This window comes from Peromyscus eremicus, chromosome 5 (genome assembly GCF_949786415.1).
Source record: "Peromyscus eremicus chromosome 5, PerEre_H2_v1, whole genome shotgun sequence".
Lineage (NCBI taxonomy): Eukaryota > Metazoa > Chordata > Mammalia > Rodentia > Cricetidae > Peromyscus > Peromyscus eremicus.
The window spans coordinates 22057146-22075619 of record NC_081420.1 but is presented as its reverse complement, the minus strand read 5'-3'; the positions used below and the strand labels follow the sequence as shown (position 1 = coordinate 22075619).

General features: G+C 41.5%; 1 protein-coding gene across 1 annotated transcript in view; it reads left to right on the top strand.

Moving 5' to 3' along the window:
• The window catches only part of Tmem170b (transmembrane protein 170B), a 29169-nt gene extending 28130 nt beyond the window's left edge, over positions 1-1039 (top strand). Inside the window, exon 3 of the mRNA XM_059263128.1 lies at positions 823-1039. Coding sequence (XP_059119111.1) covers positions 823-953 — 131 coding nt within the window. The 3' untranslated portion in view covers positions 954-1039. The remainder of the gene's footprint in view (positions 1-822) is intronic.
• The last annotated feature ends 17435 nt before the right edge of the window (positions 1040-18474 follow it).

Here is an 18474-nt window from a genome sequence, read left to right as displayed (position 1 = left end):
GTAACCTGTGTAACCCTGGCTGGCCTGGGACTCACTGAGAACCATCTGCTTCTGCTTCGTGAGAGCTGTGATTAAAGGTGTACGCCACTGTGCCTGGTCCTTTTTCTTTTCTCTTTTCTACTACTCCCTGCCCCCTTCTTTTCTTTTTCTTCCTTTCTCCTCCCTTCCCCCACCACCATGGTTTTAAGGTCACCTCTTTCCTAGGATACTAAATCCATTCGCTTGTGTTTCATAGTTTATAGTTGTGGTTTTATTTATTTTTAGCATTTTGTTCTTTAGTCTACCTGATGGAATGGTATGAGGTAGAAATTTCAGTCTATTTCTTCCAGGTGGCTACTGAGTTATTCCAATACCATTAGTTGTGTTGTGAGACACTGATAGGCTTTTCCATGCCATGACTACTGGCTAGAATTAGTGCATAGAGTTCCAGGGCAGCACCTAATTCTTTCCTTTCGTGTGTGTGTGTGTGTGTGTGTGTGTGTGTGTGTGTGTGTGTGTGTGCGCATACACATACCATATGTATATATATGAATGAAAGGGGATGAGAGTTTATTCTGGAGTAAAATACAAGTGGCAGTTGTTAAAACAGTTCTCACATTAAAAGGGATGAGAGCATAAGCTGTGTATTATAACTGAGTTGAAAAAGCCATTCTTGAATTCAGTGATTATGTGTTGTGTAGTAAAGGTAGTAACTTTTAACCAGTCACATAGAAGAGCGAGGATGTGTTGAAGTATTCTGCTTTGGTAAACTGAAAGGTGACCTTTGCAGCAGCTGTGTGGCAGGTGGTGCCCTGGTGACCCTGTGCTCTGCTTCCCTCACAGGTGCAGCAGTGGCAGGCATCTACAGAGTGGCTGGGAAGAACATGGCTCCCCTGGAAGCCCTGGTGTGGGGCGTGGGGCAGACTGTACTGACACTTATCATCTCCTTTTCAAGGATCCTCGCGACACTTTGAGGTTCTGAGGGAATGTCTTCTTAACTAAGGAAATAGATGTACAGCTTCCCCGGAAATGGCGTTGTTAACCAGCTGAAATGAAATTGTACAAGTCCAAACCTAGGGAAGACTTGAGCCGTGTGGAAAGCCTGCCCTCTGGCGTTCAAGCGATTGCACTACCGCACTGCACCTTACGTGCCTCCATCCCAGGCAAGGTGCACAGGACACTCTGTGAAGCTGCAAGAAAAAGCACCTTGTTTAGCTGCCAATCAGGTTAACATTGGTGTGAAATCATCGTTCTCAACAGTGTTGTGTTAAGTTACAGGGACGTTTTGAGAAACTGATCTATGTGCCAAACTTTTCTTTCTGTTAACATCGATCATGTGACAGTTTGCAAGTGTAGATGTAGGTGAGTGCTGTGAATATACTTGACATGGATTCAGGTAACATAGTCAGACTTTGTTTTGTCATGCTCACTCCCGTATGAATGCCGAACACCAGGCTTTCAGTACTAAGGAAGGCATTTGGTTTTTAAAGCTGAGTGTTTCTGGGACTTGGGGCTTTAATATGTCTATGTGTTGTTATTTAATTTATGTGAAAAACAATAGTCTTCTTAATGGAAGACTAGCTGAGCTGTTCTAAGGACTCAAATAGACTTGGAGGGTGCATACTTTTCAGTGACTTTCACCCTTTTAATGGTTTTCCCTGTACATCATACTCTATTTATATGGATTCAAACACATTGTCACTTGTATGTCATAAAATATCATTTGAAATTTTTCTTATAAATTTTGTAAGAAGAAGTCTGAAATGCATGTTGCATTCTTCAACCCTTCTAAGAAAGTTCTTGCCTCATAAGTCACAGAACACGACCTTCTAACTCATGTTGTGGTAGGATTGTGTTGTACATGTACACGTCTCAGCAGTCTTTGATTCCGGAGTGCTAACTGCTTAGAGAGTGGCCTAAATTAGGCTCTGGGATTTAAAATGCCTCATTTATAGAAGAGTAATAAGTACCTTACATAGGAAGAACAGGAACTCTCTTGCTCTGTATGTGTGGTGGGGTTAGGATTACACTTAATAAAAACTGGGGGACATAGTATATCACTTACAAGTTGGCAGTTAGTCAGAGTGTATCAAGACAGCACAGAGCCTTTGTCTGAGGGGTCATTTCAGGGGTGCCATTTGAGTTCGTGTTTCTAAGTTATTACCTGAGTCAAATAGAGTCTCGGATCACACTCATTAAAATTCTAAAATATAGAATTTGTCTGTAAAACCTTTTAGGAGGTTTAGAAAAATATACAGTTGTTGGTTATGAATACAAGAAGTCGGTAAAGTACAGACCCTGGTTGAACTGAGTATTGAGGGGGGCGGCGGGGAAGATGGTTAACTAGTTGTGATTACAATGTGCTAACTTAAGAGAATATCCATTGTAGAGATTATGAATTTATAAGTAAGCTAAAAAATAATGGAGCACCCTAAGCTCTTGAACTTAATTTAGTTTTAAGACTTATCCATACCCCTTTTCTCTAGCAAAAGAATATATTGACAGTTTTTGGAGGAGCTGCTTTTGCCAGTACATAAAGCAGTTTATAATGTGGCTTGGAAATTCAACAACCCCCCAAATCAACCAATCAGCAAGTCTTCACCCTGAGAGATGTGGGAAAACAAGTCTAGAGATGGATTCTGTGTACAAGCCTGCTGTTTGTCCCGTGTGTTCTTTATATTCTTCGTGCTTTCTGAAATGAAACCTAGGCGTCTTTTCCAGATAGACCTGGTTCTCCTTTCCTGTTGGCTGATTTCTGCTCTTCCCTCAAGCAGCTTGTCCGGAATTCAGAGCTTCGTGTACCAGCAGGAAAATTGCTAACATGGACAGTGCTTCTCATGTACAGAACAAATATTTATTTTAACATGGTTATTTTATGATCTAAGAAAGTTATCATAGGAGGCAATATGGAGCCCAGTGTTTATAACCTAAAATTAACTAGAAACTAACTTGACACATTGAATATGTGAATGAATGGACCAAAGAGGTTTGAGCTCCTGTTTCTGCTCTAGGATGAAAGTCTGAGAGGGTTATCATTTTATAGACTGTCCTGAAGTCATCTCATTGTCAAGCTGATTTGCATTAAGGATTTGTTTGTGTGTGTATGTGTGTGTACTTTTATTTTGAGGGGCATTTTTAATTTCTTCAGTTATTTCCATTGGAATTTTGTGTAACTGTCACTCTTGGTAGTTTGAAATGCAGTTGAATAGTATGGATTATGAAACTGTCTGAATAGCTGTTTATATGGTGAAGTTTTCAAGAAGATAGCCATTTCTTATAGAGACAAATGTTTAATGATATATATATATACACACACAAGTATATCATTCTATACATATATAAATAGCTATATATGAATATGGTCCAATTGGAAAGCTTTGTTTGATGAACATTTTCCTATTGGAGAAGTTGATATATTTGTTCAGTTAAAGGATCTTTTAAATAGACTGGAGGATGTTTAGGATTTTTGCTGGAGACCCTTGTTTGGGACATGACAAAAGCTTCCACCAACATAGTCAGGTTCCATCTTCTGAAAACTCGGCCATGGTCTAGCAGTAAATTTCCTTCATGACAAAGGAAAACTCTTTAGCACCAGGGCCTCATGTAAGTTACAAGTGAAGCCTGTTAACTTCTCAAGAAAGAGGTGCAGGTCATGGGCCCTGGCACACTTCCATTGGCTTCTCAGGGGATCTGATGCCTGTGTTCATTTCAATTTAAAGTGTCATTGTTAATTTGAATTCTCATATGTATCATCCAGTGTTAAAGTCTTATCCAGGATACTTTCTTAGTATTTCTAATGCAGAATTCCACTGCTTCTTTTCCAAGCCCTTGGGGGGGTTTATTTATGAAAGGAAAGAAGGTTCACTGGTTGATTTAAGATTTAAAAAAATGCTGTAGGAAACAGTGCTTCCGGGATCTTTCATTTGCAGTGGAAGGTAGGGTGGCCTCTTTAAGGTACCCAGACTGGCACTCAGTACCTAGCTCACTTTGGTGAGTTCCCATCTCCTATGTACAAAGACAGCTGAAATAGGATTCCTTCACTCGAGTCCACCAGGAACTGGCTAAACAATTTCAAGCCCTAAATAGCTTGGGCTAGTACCTTGTTGCTGCCTGAGACTCATCCTTCTCTTCCTCTTGTGAACTAGTTTTTCTTTTCCCATCTCATCCTCTGAATTGGGCATTGCAGTGTCTTAGATGTTGCTCTAAGGGGAGCTAGGGGAGAAAGGACTGGATTCTCAGCCAGTGCTGCAGTCTTGAGTCTAGGCTCTGTCGCCTTGTTCCCTCTGATCTGAGCATCATTTAACCACTCTTAGTTTCAGGTTTCACTCTGGACTTGATGAATTTCTCCTGGGTAAAAGAATGCATATCTGACAGTAAGTGCTCAGAAGACAGCCAGTAGAATTTACAGTTCATTTTTGCGATACCCATTAGAGATGATGTTTTGTAAAGTTTACCTTTCTTCATCCATTTCGTGTCTTTCTGTATATTTTAAGAAAGAAAACAACCTTTCCTGTAGCCTTGCTTTTGGCACCTCCTCTTTACTTCTTAAAGTTAGCAGGTAACTCTTCTAAGGGTACTTCGGGGAGTTGGTGGTGCAGGGCAGACAGGAGGAACCTATGGGGTTGTCACCGCTGGTCACTACAGGAAGAGTAGAGGTGGCCAGCATTTCCTCTGCTGCCATCTCCTACTTCTTGGGGTTGACTCCAAACCTTCATTGACTCTTTCCGTTATCCAAAGGTTCGCCCTTGTTGTAGCTCCTCACCTCTCCTGGTCACCTGTCACCTGTCATCCTGAGCATTTGGGACTTCTGTATCCTGTCACTGTTGGTTTGTTTATTACCTATTTTCTATTTAACCTGAAAAAAAATACCATTATCTTAAACTTATGACCATTTTATAATGGAGGGAGTGACAAGATGCTGAGAACACTTTCTGAACTGTTTGCAGACAGTGCTATTGCCATTTGAAAACCTTTTTGAAGAATGTCTCAAACAATATTTGGAAGCACTCCTATTTATTTCGTTTGTAAGACATGAATACAGGGAAATTACTGGGGAATTTCTCATGGGTTTAGATTGCAGAGAAGTATGGTAACACAAGTTAAGTGTAACTGAGTAAAGTGCTGTTACTTTTTAAAATCAAGGGTTTTGGTTATATTCTCAGTGGTTAGACGTGACATCATCTAGTAGTCTCCTGGTTGTCCAGAATTTCTCATCCTTTTGAAACTGTTCAGAATATAAAGGACATTGTTTGATTTTTAAAATACAATGTTTTTTAAATGTATGTGAATAATACCATTTGCAGCATAGGGAAGTTCAAAGAGGAGGAATTGTTAAGAGGTCAGTGCACAAAAGCATGTGTCATGAGGTTCCCTGCGTTGCGCAAGCATAGTTCCTCCATCCTGTTAAGAATTTAAACTCCAGTGAGATACAAGTTTGCTAACATTTCACTCTAGGGAGTGTGGGCTCTACCAAACACATGCACTTAAAAATCATGGTGCATTTTGTTTGTGGTGGATTTGCCCTTCTCCCTTGGAGATCCTTGTCCCCCCTAGGTAATCCAGTGTGGTGTCTTGGTTTCTGAATTTGCCTATGACAGAACATAGCTAGAATTTGTTTGGGAGGAATTAATGCTTAATATTTGAAATGTTTTCAGTAAACAGGAAGTGCTACTTCTTTGTGGGGGTAGGGCAGCATTCACCTTTCTGAGCAAGCTGAGCTGTGATCCAGAATAATTTAATTTAGGAGATTGGCTCTCATATTCTTTACCTGTGTGTGTGGCACATGTGTTGAACTTATCTAGTGGTTTTCTGAACTGATTTATTTAGCAGTTTCTGTAACAATCTCTCTCCTTATTATTATTTCGATGACACAGTTCCTTGACAGAAGCTGGAGTGCTGGTCTAGAGTGAGCATTCTGTGCCTGTAGTTATGCCATGGTTAGCTCATGGAAAAGGAAGTAGCTGAAGGCATCAGGTGGGGTGGGGTGGCGGTGGGGTGACGGAGGGAAGGACAGTGTGATGCTCCTGTTTTCCTTTAGATGCTATCCTGTACCCACAGCTAGTGTATGTAGTCTCACTCTCCCCTTTTGGGGAGTTCCCAGGTCTCTGATGTCAATTGGGAAACAGTATGGCATAAACACTAGAAAGAGGAGTTCTGATGCGTGATCATCTAAACCCACAACCAGAGTCCTTCCCCTCCTAATGTCAGCTGGGAAACAGTACGGCATAAATACCAGAAAGAGGAGTTCTGATACGTGATCATCTAACCCAGAACCAGAGTCCTTTCCTCTTAGATGTGTATTGGTAATTACTGTTTAAAAATTAACTTTTTTAGAGCCCTGTCTAAATGAGCAGTAGCTTGGGACTACTACTGATATTAAAACATTTTGTTTTGCTTTTATTTTAACTTTTATGTATTTGAGATAGGGGCTCACTCACTGTATAGCCCAGGCTAGTTTTGAACTTGTGATCCTCCTGTCTCAGCCTCTCAGGTACTGGGATTAGGGGTGTGTGCCACTGTGCTTGGCTCCTTCATTTTAAATCAAAATGTTTACGTTCCATCACTCAATATGGTTGGGATGGAACAGTTTTAAAGCTTTCTTCCTGGAAAGACAACTGGAGGCTTTTGTTTGCATAGCTTTTTTCCAGTGTTTATGATAGTGGATGCGATTTCAGGGAGAAATATTGAAACAGTCTGACTCTCTCCCCAGGACGCACCTTTCGTCATGAGGTCCACCTGTTTAGATGGATAAATAGGAAGTTCCCCTGTTGCTCATTTTAGCCATATAATCTGGCAGAACATTCACCTGTGCTTCTTTGTACCCTCGTATTAACCTCAGCCTTCCTTCAGATGTCCCAGGGTGAGGGAGCAGCTTTGAAGTTATGTGGCTTTGTTTAGCAAGTGTAATTGATCCGACACTAAGAAACTCACTTTAAAATTATAGTAGCTCTCAGCCCACTGATGAATCATTTAGCTGAACCACAGTACAATTTTTAAAAGCTAAATGATGTCTCGGTGTCTTGAAAGTTAAGAACCTTTTGCAGAGTGTGCTTAGGGGGCTGGGGTTGGCACCAGTGAGCTGGCTTTGTTTGTGCACTCCACCTGCAGTGAGACCCCAGGCTTAGGAAGGGCCACTGAGACAGTCCAACTGCTACCTTCTTAGGGTTCCCTAGGAACTAGTCAGTCACCAACTATGACAGGAGACAACTGCTTTCACTGTCCTTCATCACGCAGCGTTTCCCTTTCCTGTTGGTTCTTTTTCATTTTCCAAGCAAGTATGAAACGGGGAAATATGTAGTCAAGCAAATTAAATGTGGGATTTTAAAGCTGAGTTTTATGGTAAACTAGAGATTCCTGTGTGAACAGTGTTAGTTTAATATTGTAGTACAAGGACAGACTTTATGTAACCTTTAGAAATACGTTTGCCATCAGGGATTTATTTTTACAATAAAAATACTAAATGTACTGTGAAGCTTAAAGACAGGAAGAATAGACATTGGAGGGTGATACTCAAGCAAGAGTGTTTGATGAAGTACCTGCATTATGTGAACACAACTTCCCCTTCTGTTAAGACTATAAACTACACTGTATGAAGATGTGTACTGCATGTTTACATAAAACAGTTTCATTTTGAAGGATTATTTAAAATATGTTTATATGTAATACCTAACCGGCTGTAAATATTGTATACTATTGATTTTTAATTTTATATGAGCAATTTTTTTATTTCCCAAGTCATGTACAAATTTCATTGTATATATAGCATAACTCCCTGGAGAACACAAATTTTGCAGTGAATTTTAAGTATTTTAATTGCAGTAAGCATCGGGTTAGCCTCAGAGATGCTGGTCCTTATTTTAAATTATTTTTCACCACACATTTTCTTCAAAGGGCAGCAATAAACATATGCAAGTTATCTTGATCCTTGAAAGTTGGCCTGCGAAGATGAGACCGCAGTCAATCCACTGCTGTACAGATGCACAACTCACACCATCCCGCGTCTGGTCCCAGGACAACTTCAGAGAGCCGCACATGGCTCTTCTCTTTGTAGTATACAGGGTGAACTGAGGACAACACACAGAACATCTGTTAAACTGAACCCAGCACTTCAATGTCGTACACAGAATTTATTGTGTCATTACACAGAATTTATTGGATTAAAATTTGTAATATACAGTATTTTAATAAAGTTTCTGTATTCAATTTCATGCACTTATATATAAATAAACCTGTCTTCAAAAGCTTTACACAGTGCTGGACTCCTGACTGTCTAAAGTCTGTATCCTCTCAACTCACTCACAGTGGACTCAGTGTATTCTCATAGGCCAGTAATGTGGCTCAGAGCTACAATGCTTGTCTAGCATTTGTAAGATCCTGGGTTCAATCTCTGGTACCACAAAAGCCATAGAAAACACAATAACATGACCTCTCCTGATCGTTTGCTGTTTTTTCTGGGCCAGTTTCACCTGTGGACTATGAAAGTATTGAAAAGGTAAGCAACAAGTTGAAAGACAAATTTGGCCTGGCTTATATTTGCCAGTAGTCAGTCGGTGCTAAACTAATCCTTGGCCACATAAGCATTTATTTCTAAGAGTCAATGTTCTAAAAATTATGCCGTGGGACTGGGGTGATGGCTCAGTCAATACTGCTGGCCTTGTTCATATTCCAACACACATGTGAAAAGCCAAAATCCATGGCGTGTTCCTATAACGCAAGCACTAGAGAGTAGGAGATGGGAAGATTCCTGGCCTTACTCCTTAGCCAGTCCTGACTGATGTGAACATGGTCCAGGAAAGACTGTCTCCAAAATGAAGGTAGCCCTGGAGAGATGGCTCACTGAGTAAAGATGCTCACCACCAAATCTGATGACCTGAATTCAGTCTCCAAAACCTACATGGTGGAGAAAGTTCAACATAGAAATGAAGAGTTTTGGAGAACTGTAGCACACACTTGGCATTGTGGAGCCTCAGGATTTGGACTGTCACATTTGAGGCAGAATACGGGTTTTTTTTTTTAAGGGATTTCCAAGGGGGGTGCCAGGCTCACCTACCTTAAGAAGGGAGTGTACAGTCACTTCCTATGAATGCCACTGACCCTATTGGCACAAAAACTAGCTTCATGTAAAATGTTAAGGAAGTAAACACGTTTTTCACTTATACTGGTGTTTATTTAATTCTTATATTTACCAAATTGAAGTGAGTTTCTTTTTTTATGGGGGGGGGGGGTACCAGAAAGCATTCTCATTCCGCCATAAGAATTACAACATTACTAAATACCTCTCCACATTGCCCATGAACCAGACCAAATAGAAATCTCAGATGAAATGCAAATCTTGCACACATGCACCAAGAGTTTATTACTTTATTTTCTTGGACTCTAATGTTTTGAAATGTTTTTGAAACAGGTAACTGTTTTTACATATTTTATATCCGTTGAGCATTGAGAGAAGGCAATAAACTTCATTCTTAGGGCACTGACCTAGGACAAGACCAGAGACAAGGGATCCAGAAGGAAGACATGTAGCTAGAGTTTTTCTGCCTGACCCACGGTCAGGGCAAATCTCTCTCACCTGCCAGTCCCACAGCCTCTCAGACCCGACCAAGTAAACACAGAGACTTATATTGGTTACAAACTGTATGGCCGTGGCAGGCTTCTTGCTAGCTGTTCTTACAACTTAAATTAATCCATTTCCATTAATCTATACCTTGCCACATAGCTCATGGCTTACCAGCATCTTCACATGCTGTTACTCATCGTGGCGGCTGGCAGTGTCTCTCTGACTCAGCCTTCCACTTCCCAGCTTTATTCTCCTCCTTGCCCCGCCTATACTTCCTGCCTAGCCAACGGCCAATCAGTGTTTTATTGATTAATCAGCAACACATTTGCCATACATCCCACAGCACTCCCCCCCCCTTTTTTTTTTCAAAAAGGAAGATTTTAACCTTAACAAAGTAAAATTACATATAATTTGCGAATTTGGGCGTAGCTTCTCTTACTACTTCCTGCTGGAGGGGGGCGCTGTATCTTATGGGGAAACAAAGAAAATTTTAGAATTATGGAATAGTCCATGAGGCTGTATCGTCTGAGCCAGATGCCTTCAAACCATTCTGGATGTTGGATCATCTGGGCCATGGTGTCATCGGAGACCTTCAGGGGGTCTTGGCTGGTCAAACCTGATGTATCTTAATCTGGAACAATTCCATAGCCTTTGGCTTTCTGTGGGAACAAAAGCAGAGACTCCTTTCCAAACTAACATATCCTTATATCCAAATTTTGAAGTCAAGGTACCTTTAAAATATACATTTTGGCATAACTCAACAGCTTTTACAATCAAATTTTTTTCTGCAGTTAAAAATCCCAAAGACAACACAATCCAGATTCTCTGTGTAATATTCATCTTCACGTGGCTTATTTTTATATTAATTTTACTGTCTCTTTACAGACTTTATTTTTTAAAACTATGTATTTGTTTCTATAACTGTATATATCACCTTTTTTGTCTCTTTCAAGCCTACGTATATTTTACACACATTGTAAACTATTACATCTGAATCTGTCTTATTGTGAATCTCTTGCCTTAAACTGCAGCAGCTGTGGCTGCTGGCTCCGCCCACCTCAGCTTCCCAACATGGCTACGTTTACCGCCAGCTCTGGGAGCTATCGTGGGTCTATGCTTTTATCCAAGCAGCATGTAGCCCAAAAACCTCTTTTTTTGTTTTGTACCTGCAAAGGCTAAATCCACCACGCAGCTTAATGTGCCACTTGCAGAGGCCTGATTCCTGCCATACTGCAGGTTGAGCACGCACGCCAGGAACCCACCAGTAGCTGAAACCAGCAGCTGCCGCTCATTTGAGAGAGACAATTAGGAACTGTTTTTAGCTCTGTTTTAGAATCTTTTTTCTCAGTTTTTAGGTGGAAACTCTTGCCACCACGTTGGACGCCATTTGTAGCTAGAGTTTTCCTGCCTGACCCACGGTCAGGGCAAATCTCTCTCACCTGCCAGTCCCACAGCCTCTCAGACCCGACCAAGTAAACACAGAGACTTATATTGGTTACAAACTGTATGGCCGTGGCAGGCTTCTTGCTAGCTGTTCTTACAACTTAAATCAATCCATTTCTATTAATCTATACCTTGCCACATGGCTCGTGGCTTACCGGCATCTTCACATGCTGTTACTCATCGTGGCGGCTGGCAGTGTCTCTCTGACTCAGCCTTCCACTTCCCAGCTTTATTCTCCTCCTTGCCCCGCCTATACTTCCTGCCTAGCCAACGGCCAATCAGTGTTTTATTGATTAATCAGCAACACATTTGCCATACATCCCACAGCAAAGACACTTGAACCTATACCAACCCTTGTGGAGGACAAGTCCTGCTCAACTTACTGAACAGGTACTCACGTCCTTGGTGTTTTTTAATCCTGACCCTTGTTAACTCATAAAATTGTACCTGTGGTTATAGGGACAACGAAGGAAATCAACAGGACCCAGGGTGAATCTTTCATAGAGAAATTGGGTCTGCCTCCAGAAACATTTGAGAAGCATTATATCTCCTAATACTGACCACTTGTCTGCACGTTTTCATTATTTGTTGCAACCAGACTCACTTTTGTCCATGTTTGTAGACTGGAACTGCATCGTCTGTTTAGTTGCAAGGCTACATTCTGCCGCTAGATGGTGCCGTGGTTCTATATTCTTTTTCCACTTAGGTGTCCAGATTAATTTGGTATGTACTTTGGGGGCTCATTCCCTTAAGACAGCTAATTATTTTGCCTCCTAAAGATAAGTGAGCAAATTAAACATGAGAAAAAACATGGTTTCTATATGCCATCACTAACCAGTTTTTGCTTTCTGAAGAATGATTAAGATACAGTGTTTAGAGTTATTTACAAATCAAAAAAATCGCAGTTATATGATTTTTAATTAAGTCATTAGCCTTGTCTTGATTTATGCATTTTTCTCAAATTCCATTACTTAATGCCTAATCATATTTTATCAAATTGAATATAGTACATAGCTAGTGATAGTTAAATAGCTTCCCCAGAGAAGAGAAACAACTCCAACACTACACAGCCTTAGAGCTGCCTGTCAAGTCCTGGTCTGCCACCCCTTGCTTCAACATGGCCATGGTGTTTAGTTTCTGTGACCCTCAATTTAAACATCAATAAACCGGGAATAACTTGTATAGAGTGAATGCCCAGCCTGTAACTGTATCCTCCCATTAACTGTTTGTCTGTAGGACAGGTAAACAGATGTCCTTCGAGGCCTTTGCTGCAGGTTTCGGTAGGGAGTGAAATAGATCTCTTCCAAAAATCAGAACCAGATTCTATGTCCTGAGGTTAGGGTGCTTCTTTTGAGAAAATCCTTCAGACCGAAACTGTCCTATTGACCATGGTGCTACTTCTGAAACAAAGCCTGCTGGGAGATTTTCTTTTTTTCTTTTTTTAGAAGCAGTAATGGAGAGGAGCCTGTTACAAAGCAGAATGGATGAACTTGCTCAGCCAGCAAATTCCTTGCATTCCCTAGACCAAATATGTCCAAGCTTGAGGAAGCCACAGCAGTGACTTAAGTGAGGTCCCCTGAAGGACAGGCATGACGTGCCTGTCAGCTGTGCAAGGTCACCAGCTACCTCAGATCCTGTTGCTAATAGCTTTGTTTGTTAGTGTACAGAAATAACTATAGCTCAGACCCCCCACAGGGCTGATGCTTTCCCGCACATGTTATATTACACAGTGTGCCCGCTCTACAGGGACTGTGGAGACAAACACAGAAGCTGCACCCAACCCTAAGTCAGGACACCGTGACAAGAGAAGCTGAGAGCCAAGCCCGCTTTTCCTTCCTTGTCCCTTTATGCTGACTGCCATTTGGTGACTCCAAACGATGACACAAAAAGGAAGTAGGACAAGCACAGAAATGGGTGGGGACAGTTGAGACTTGTCTTGAAAGCCCTGTGGATGCTTCCTGAGTGAGAGCTGGTCCTTCTGGTCTGACCTCCCTGTACATGAGACTCCATTTTAGACCTAGGTGTCTGCTAGTCTCTTCTCTGATCAACACAACACTAGATGAACTCCCCTTGTCTTCTCAAAGTTCAGGCTGACACTGTCCATGTAGCACCATCTACACAAGTGGAGTGTTCTCATAACTTCCCTAGACTGGGGCCAGTCGAGCATCCTGAACTCAACACTAGCCTTAACTCAAGCTGTAACCCCAACCATCCTAACCATAACCTCAACACTAATAATGTGTTTGAAGGTTTAGTCTCTGCACATTCTTAGTTAAAAACCTTGAGCTACTTTTTTTTTTCAAGGTCAATGAAAAAGCCTGAAAACTTCAAATCTAAATCATAACTAACTCCCCCTTTCCCTCTCTCTCTCTCTCTCTCTCTCTCTCTCTCTCTCTCTCTCTCTCTCTCTCTCTCTCTCTGTGTGTGTGTGTGTGTGTGTGTGTGTGTGTGTGTGCGCGCGCCTAGAGGAAATATGGAAGCCTCTTATTGGTAGAGCAGTCATTGTAATTATATTATTTCCCGACCTTGGCAAACCTTTAACATATTCCATTTACCATCATGGTGTGTTCTTACTTGGAAAGAAGTTTTGTTGTTTGTTTGGGATATTTGGTTTTTGGTCCTGTCTGGGTTGCAACCCAGGGCTTGGTGCACACTAGGAAAGCACTCTTTCCCTGGAATAAACCCAAGCATGTGTTTTCTTTCTGCTTTTCTGTCAAGGATATATTTACTTAGTTAAACAAGTTCTTTCATGACTTGGGCAGCTGGTTAGACAGAGTCAGTTCTGAAGGCTGACCTACAGTGACCACAGCAGCCCTTGTCTGGACTCAAGTGAGTCTTGAGGGCCAGTGGGTTCTTTGGACATGGATTACTTCCTGGATAGCCTGAGCCCAGCTCTTCCATCTGCCATAAAGCTTCGCCTTAATATTTTATGAAGAAAGCAGCAAGGCCTAATTATGGCTTAGGTGGGATACTGTTTGCTAGTGCTCAGCATGGGGCTGTTAATCAGTTTCTTCATCCTAAGAGTTGTGTACCAGTGTCCAGAAACTGGTCAGAGTGTTTGTGTGTTTAATTAAGGTCTCACCTAAGCAGACCATTTTCCTTCATAAATAAAACCAGCATGGATTCCAGACTCTTATTCTTCACCATTTAAATTTGTAGCACCAGTTATCTGGATCAGAAAAAAATATCACTAAGTCAAAACCAGTCTTTGTGGCCATTTTGAGTCCAGCATAGACAAAAGCACTAAAGGGTCCTTTGGTTGTCATAGTAGTGGAATGCTATGTTTGAGAAGCATCTGCAGAACAGGCCCTGAAGGATGTCAGCAGCGGGTTCCATGGTACCGTGGGAAAAGTGAGCAGCGTGCTGATTAGCCCTAGTCAAGATCAAGTGACAATGTATCAGTTGTGACAGAAGGATTCATTTGTGGGGTCAGATTGTCATAGAGAAACCGTAAAAGCTTAGGCTGAAATTTAGATTACAGTGGTATCCCCAAATAAAGACTAGCTCAACATTATGTCACCTCTTCTAAGAGATACTAGATTGGCAGACAACCCTGAGAGAATTTTTTGCTTCATGTTGAACTGTTCTTTTACATGGATCACTCACTTCCTGTTAAAATACCCCTGTTTCAAATGTGTGTAAACATCTGACTCTAGTCACTATTTCTGTGAGGACAGAGGTGTGCAGAATCTTCTCTTTGCAATTTAGAACAGAATTAAGGCATTTTCAAAAAAACTGTCCCTGAAACGAACCAAAACAACAACAACAACAACAACAACAACAAAACCTGTGAGCTAAGTTCCATTGTGAAAGCAAAGCTTTTATTACAATTGAAAATCCAAATAATCCAAAAGAAAATACGTAAGAATTGATTTAGTCTTCAATATCCAATCAGTGCTTTAAAGTTCTGGAAAATAATGAAATTTGAAGAAAAACTTAAAGTTCTGATTGAAAAAGCCATTTGGTGGGATTCCAACTTTATAATGTATACCTCGAAGTATTCTTTGGTTATTTTGGCTACTCCTAATCTGGCCTGGCCTCGTTCTTTTCTTCAAATATTGCCAAAAATGCTAACTTTTAACAGTTAAAATTTGACAAAATAAAGATCCATCTCTAAAATTTTCCAGTCTTCTCTCTTTTTTTTTTTTTTTTTTTTTTTTTTTTGGTTTTTCGAGACAGGGTTTCTCTGTGTAGCTTTGCGCCTTTCCTGGAACTCGCTTTGGAGACCAGGCTGGCCTCGAACTCACAGAGATCCGCCTGGCTCTGCCTCCCGAGTGCTGGGATTAAAGGCGTGCGCCACCACCACCCGGCCAGTCTTCTCTCTTTTAACTCACAATTGAACATGGATCAGATTAAATGTATTTTTGGTTTTTTTTTTTTTTTTTGTCAGAGCTGAGGACCGAACCCAGGGCCTTGCGCTTGCTAGGCAAGTGTTCTACCACTGAGCTAAATCCCCAACCCCAGATTAAATGTAAATAGCATTTATTAAGCATGTTCCAAAGGGCATGGAATGAGAGAGGCTCTTGTGCAGAATTCTTTAGATAAGGCTGTATCCATCTCATAGATTCAGATTCATACAGGCATATTTATCTAGATAAGGCTATCGTCTGTATTCATCTCATAGATTCAGATTCATACAGGCATATTTAAGGCAGTGGGAAGCACCACAATCCTTTCTAGCTTTGTTTAATTTCCATGAAGACTCTGAAAACTTCAAGAGCAGTGAGGGAAATCTCCCTAGCTCGCCCTCAGAAAGCATTCTGAACATATTTTTAAAATTCGACATGGTCTCCCCATCTCAGCTCTCCAGCCCTCTAACCTCTCCCCGAGCCAGAGGGTTGACTGTCTGTTTCACCCAGACCCTCACTCAGTGCTGCGTCTCTCTTGCCTTCCGGTGTTTGCTGACCTGCTCCTTAGCTCTCTGCAAGGCGCCTGGACGCATTAACCTCCCCAGTCCTATGATGTCATGCCTGGCATATCGATGCCTGGAATTTCCTAACTTGAATTTCCAGAAACAATCCCATTGGCTGGCCCTGGTTATCCATTTCCTGACTCAGTAGCCTGTGAATATGGGGACCCTCAGAAAAATCCAAGGTTGCATCTAGTTCACGCCAAATAAGAGGTACAAGCTAGAGATCATCATAGCATTTCAGAAATTGGAGAAGCTCCTGAGGGCTTAGATGGGCAGAGGTGGCTTTCCTGGTGACTGGACACCAGGACAGGCCTGGAAGTATGGGTTTCTAAAAGTAGATGTGGGGTCTTTAGCCAAGAAAATAAAAGAGATGAGCACTCAGGATGAAGGAGCAGCAGGAATCCAAGTCTGCATGCTTGGCACGAGGTACAAGTGAGAAAGGCCCACAGGGAGACAGTGCTGGATGGGACTCAAAAGTGAATAGGCATCGGATAGAAGAGCCAGTGTTATCAGAGTTCTTAGGGCCAGAACCTGGACCCTGGTACCCCTAAGAGCTAGGCTTGGCCACTCGTTCTCAATAGGACAATGAAACAAGTAAATAGTGACAAGCAGAGAAAAGAAATTTATTCAATGTGGCCACATTGGGAAGACAAAGAAGTCCAGGGCTGCCCCAAGTTTGGAATACTGACCTGAGGTTTAGGGTTGGGTGTAGCCCCATTCATCACTGACCCATCATTGTCTGGGCTGCTGGTCTATCCTGCAAGGTCATCAGACACGTCAGAATGGTGTGAGATCTCTTCCTGGGAAACGAGTCCCTCCTTTGGCTGGCACCAGCTTCAGGGGCTTCAGCCTTCTCCTTTTCCCAGAAAGAGATTCCTGGGGAAATTCCAATTCCTCAGAGACCATTGTTCTATGGTCTGATAGCCAAGGGAGGGACACAAATATCTCTCTTTAGAGTATCCTTGCTTTGGCCAGGACAGTTCTGCCAAGAGTACCAGAACAATGAGGTTGGACTTGACTTCACTGGCAGAACAATACCACTTTGTCCAAACTACTTTCTATGAAAAAAGGTACACCTCCATCTCAAATTACAAGGTAAGGGATGGATTGCTGTCTTAGTCTGTTTGCTCTTGTTGTAGCAAAATACCTGAGAGCAAATCATTGGGAATGAATAGGTTTATTTGGCTGACAGTTCTGGGCCCTGAGAAGTCCCGGAGCATGGTGCTGGCATCCAGTGAGGGTCATCTTGCTGCATAACGGCATGGTGGAAGGTATCACATGGTAAGATGAGGCAAGGGACCAACCCAGCCCCTCCTCTCCTCTTAAAGTCAGCGATGCCACAAGAAGGTCTCACTCTGGTAACCTCAGCCATCCCTGATGACTTCCCAGAGTCCTACCAATACCATTAACATGATTTTGAAGGCTAAGCCTCCAATACAGAAACTTTGGGTGGACATCCAGACCACAGAGGATTCTGCTGTCTGCTCAGACATCTTTTCAGTGCCTCCTTTCTTGATAGAAGGGAAGATCAAAGGTTTCCCCATCAGAGCCCTCAATCTGATCCGACCTTTGCCACCCACTTTGCTGGATGCACTTGAGAATGTTACATCGTGTCTTTGAGCCTCAAGCTGCAGACATGAAATGATTTCAGAAGCTACTCTGTTGTGGAATAATATTTTTTGTACAGCGTGGAGATGTGTCATTCTGATTGGTTTAATAAAAAGCTGAATGGCCAATAGCTAGGCAGAATTTTCAGGGCACACAAGATGCTGGGAAGAAGAAGTGGAAAGTCGCCAAACAGAGAGATCACAGACTATTCTAGCCAGGACTTGACCTTTATCCTAATTTTCTCAGGGTCCCCCAAAGATGCCACTGCCCCCAGACAACAAGAAGTAGTCTAGAGAATACAACTCCCACATTCCCAAGAGTGGGTGGTTTTTGATCATTCAGTGGGGTATGGATGTTTTTCATTGTTTGGGGGGGGGGGTTGGTTACAAATTGTTACTGGTTATGGTCAGAAAAAACTGAACAAAGGAGATTAGATTCAGGGATCATTTTCTGAAGAGAAAAGGGGGGATATAGTATAAAAAGGATGAGATAAAAGGGTAGATTGTTGAGTCTACTTTTGAACAACTACTAGTCTCAAATATTTTACATTGGTATGGATTTTTATATACTGATAAAAATTTAGGGTTATTTTTTTACAACATACTGTATATATGTTTCTACTCTTATTTAAGCTATTATACCTATGCAGCTCATTTAACAATATAATGTAAATATCTAGTCTTTGAAAGTTATTATTACAAACTATTTAGTATAATAAAGAAATGCAGGTTGGTAGTTAGTCACCTATAACAATCAAACTTGTAGTCATGTTAGGTATGTTTTCAAGGTCAAATAGAGATATATTTTAGATAGATGGTCTTTGAAGTGTTGGAATATGGCATTTAAATGTTTTGTTAACGTAGGGCTTTTCATGACAATGAGACATGTCTGCTCCTGGCAGCACCAATTTACTTCAGAGAAGATGATGGACATCAAAGAAACTCCATGTAGAATTTGCTTTCTTTGTGGCAAAAGC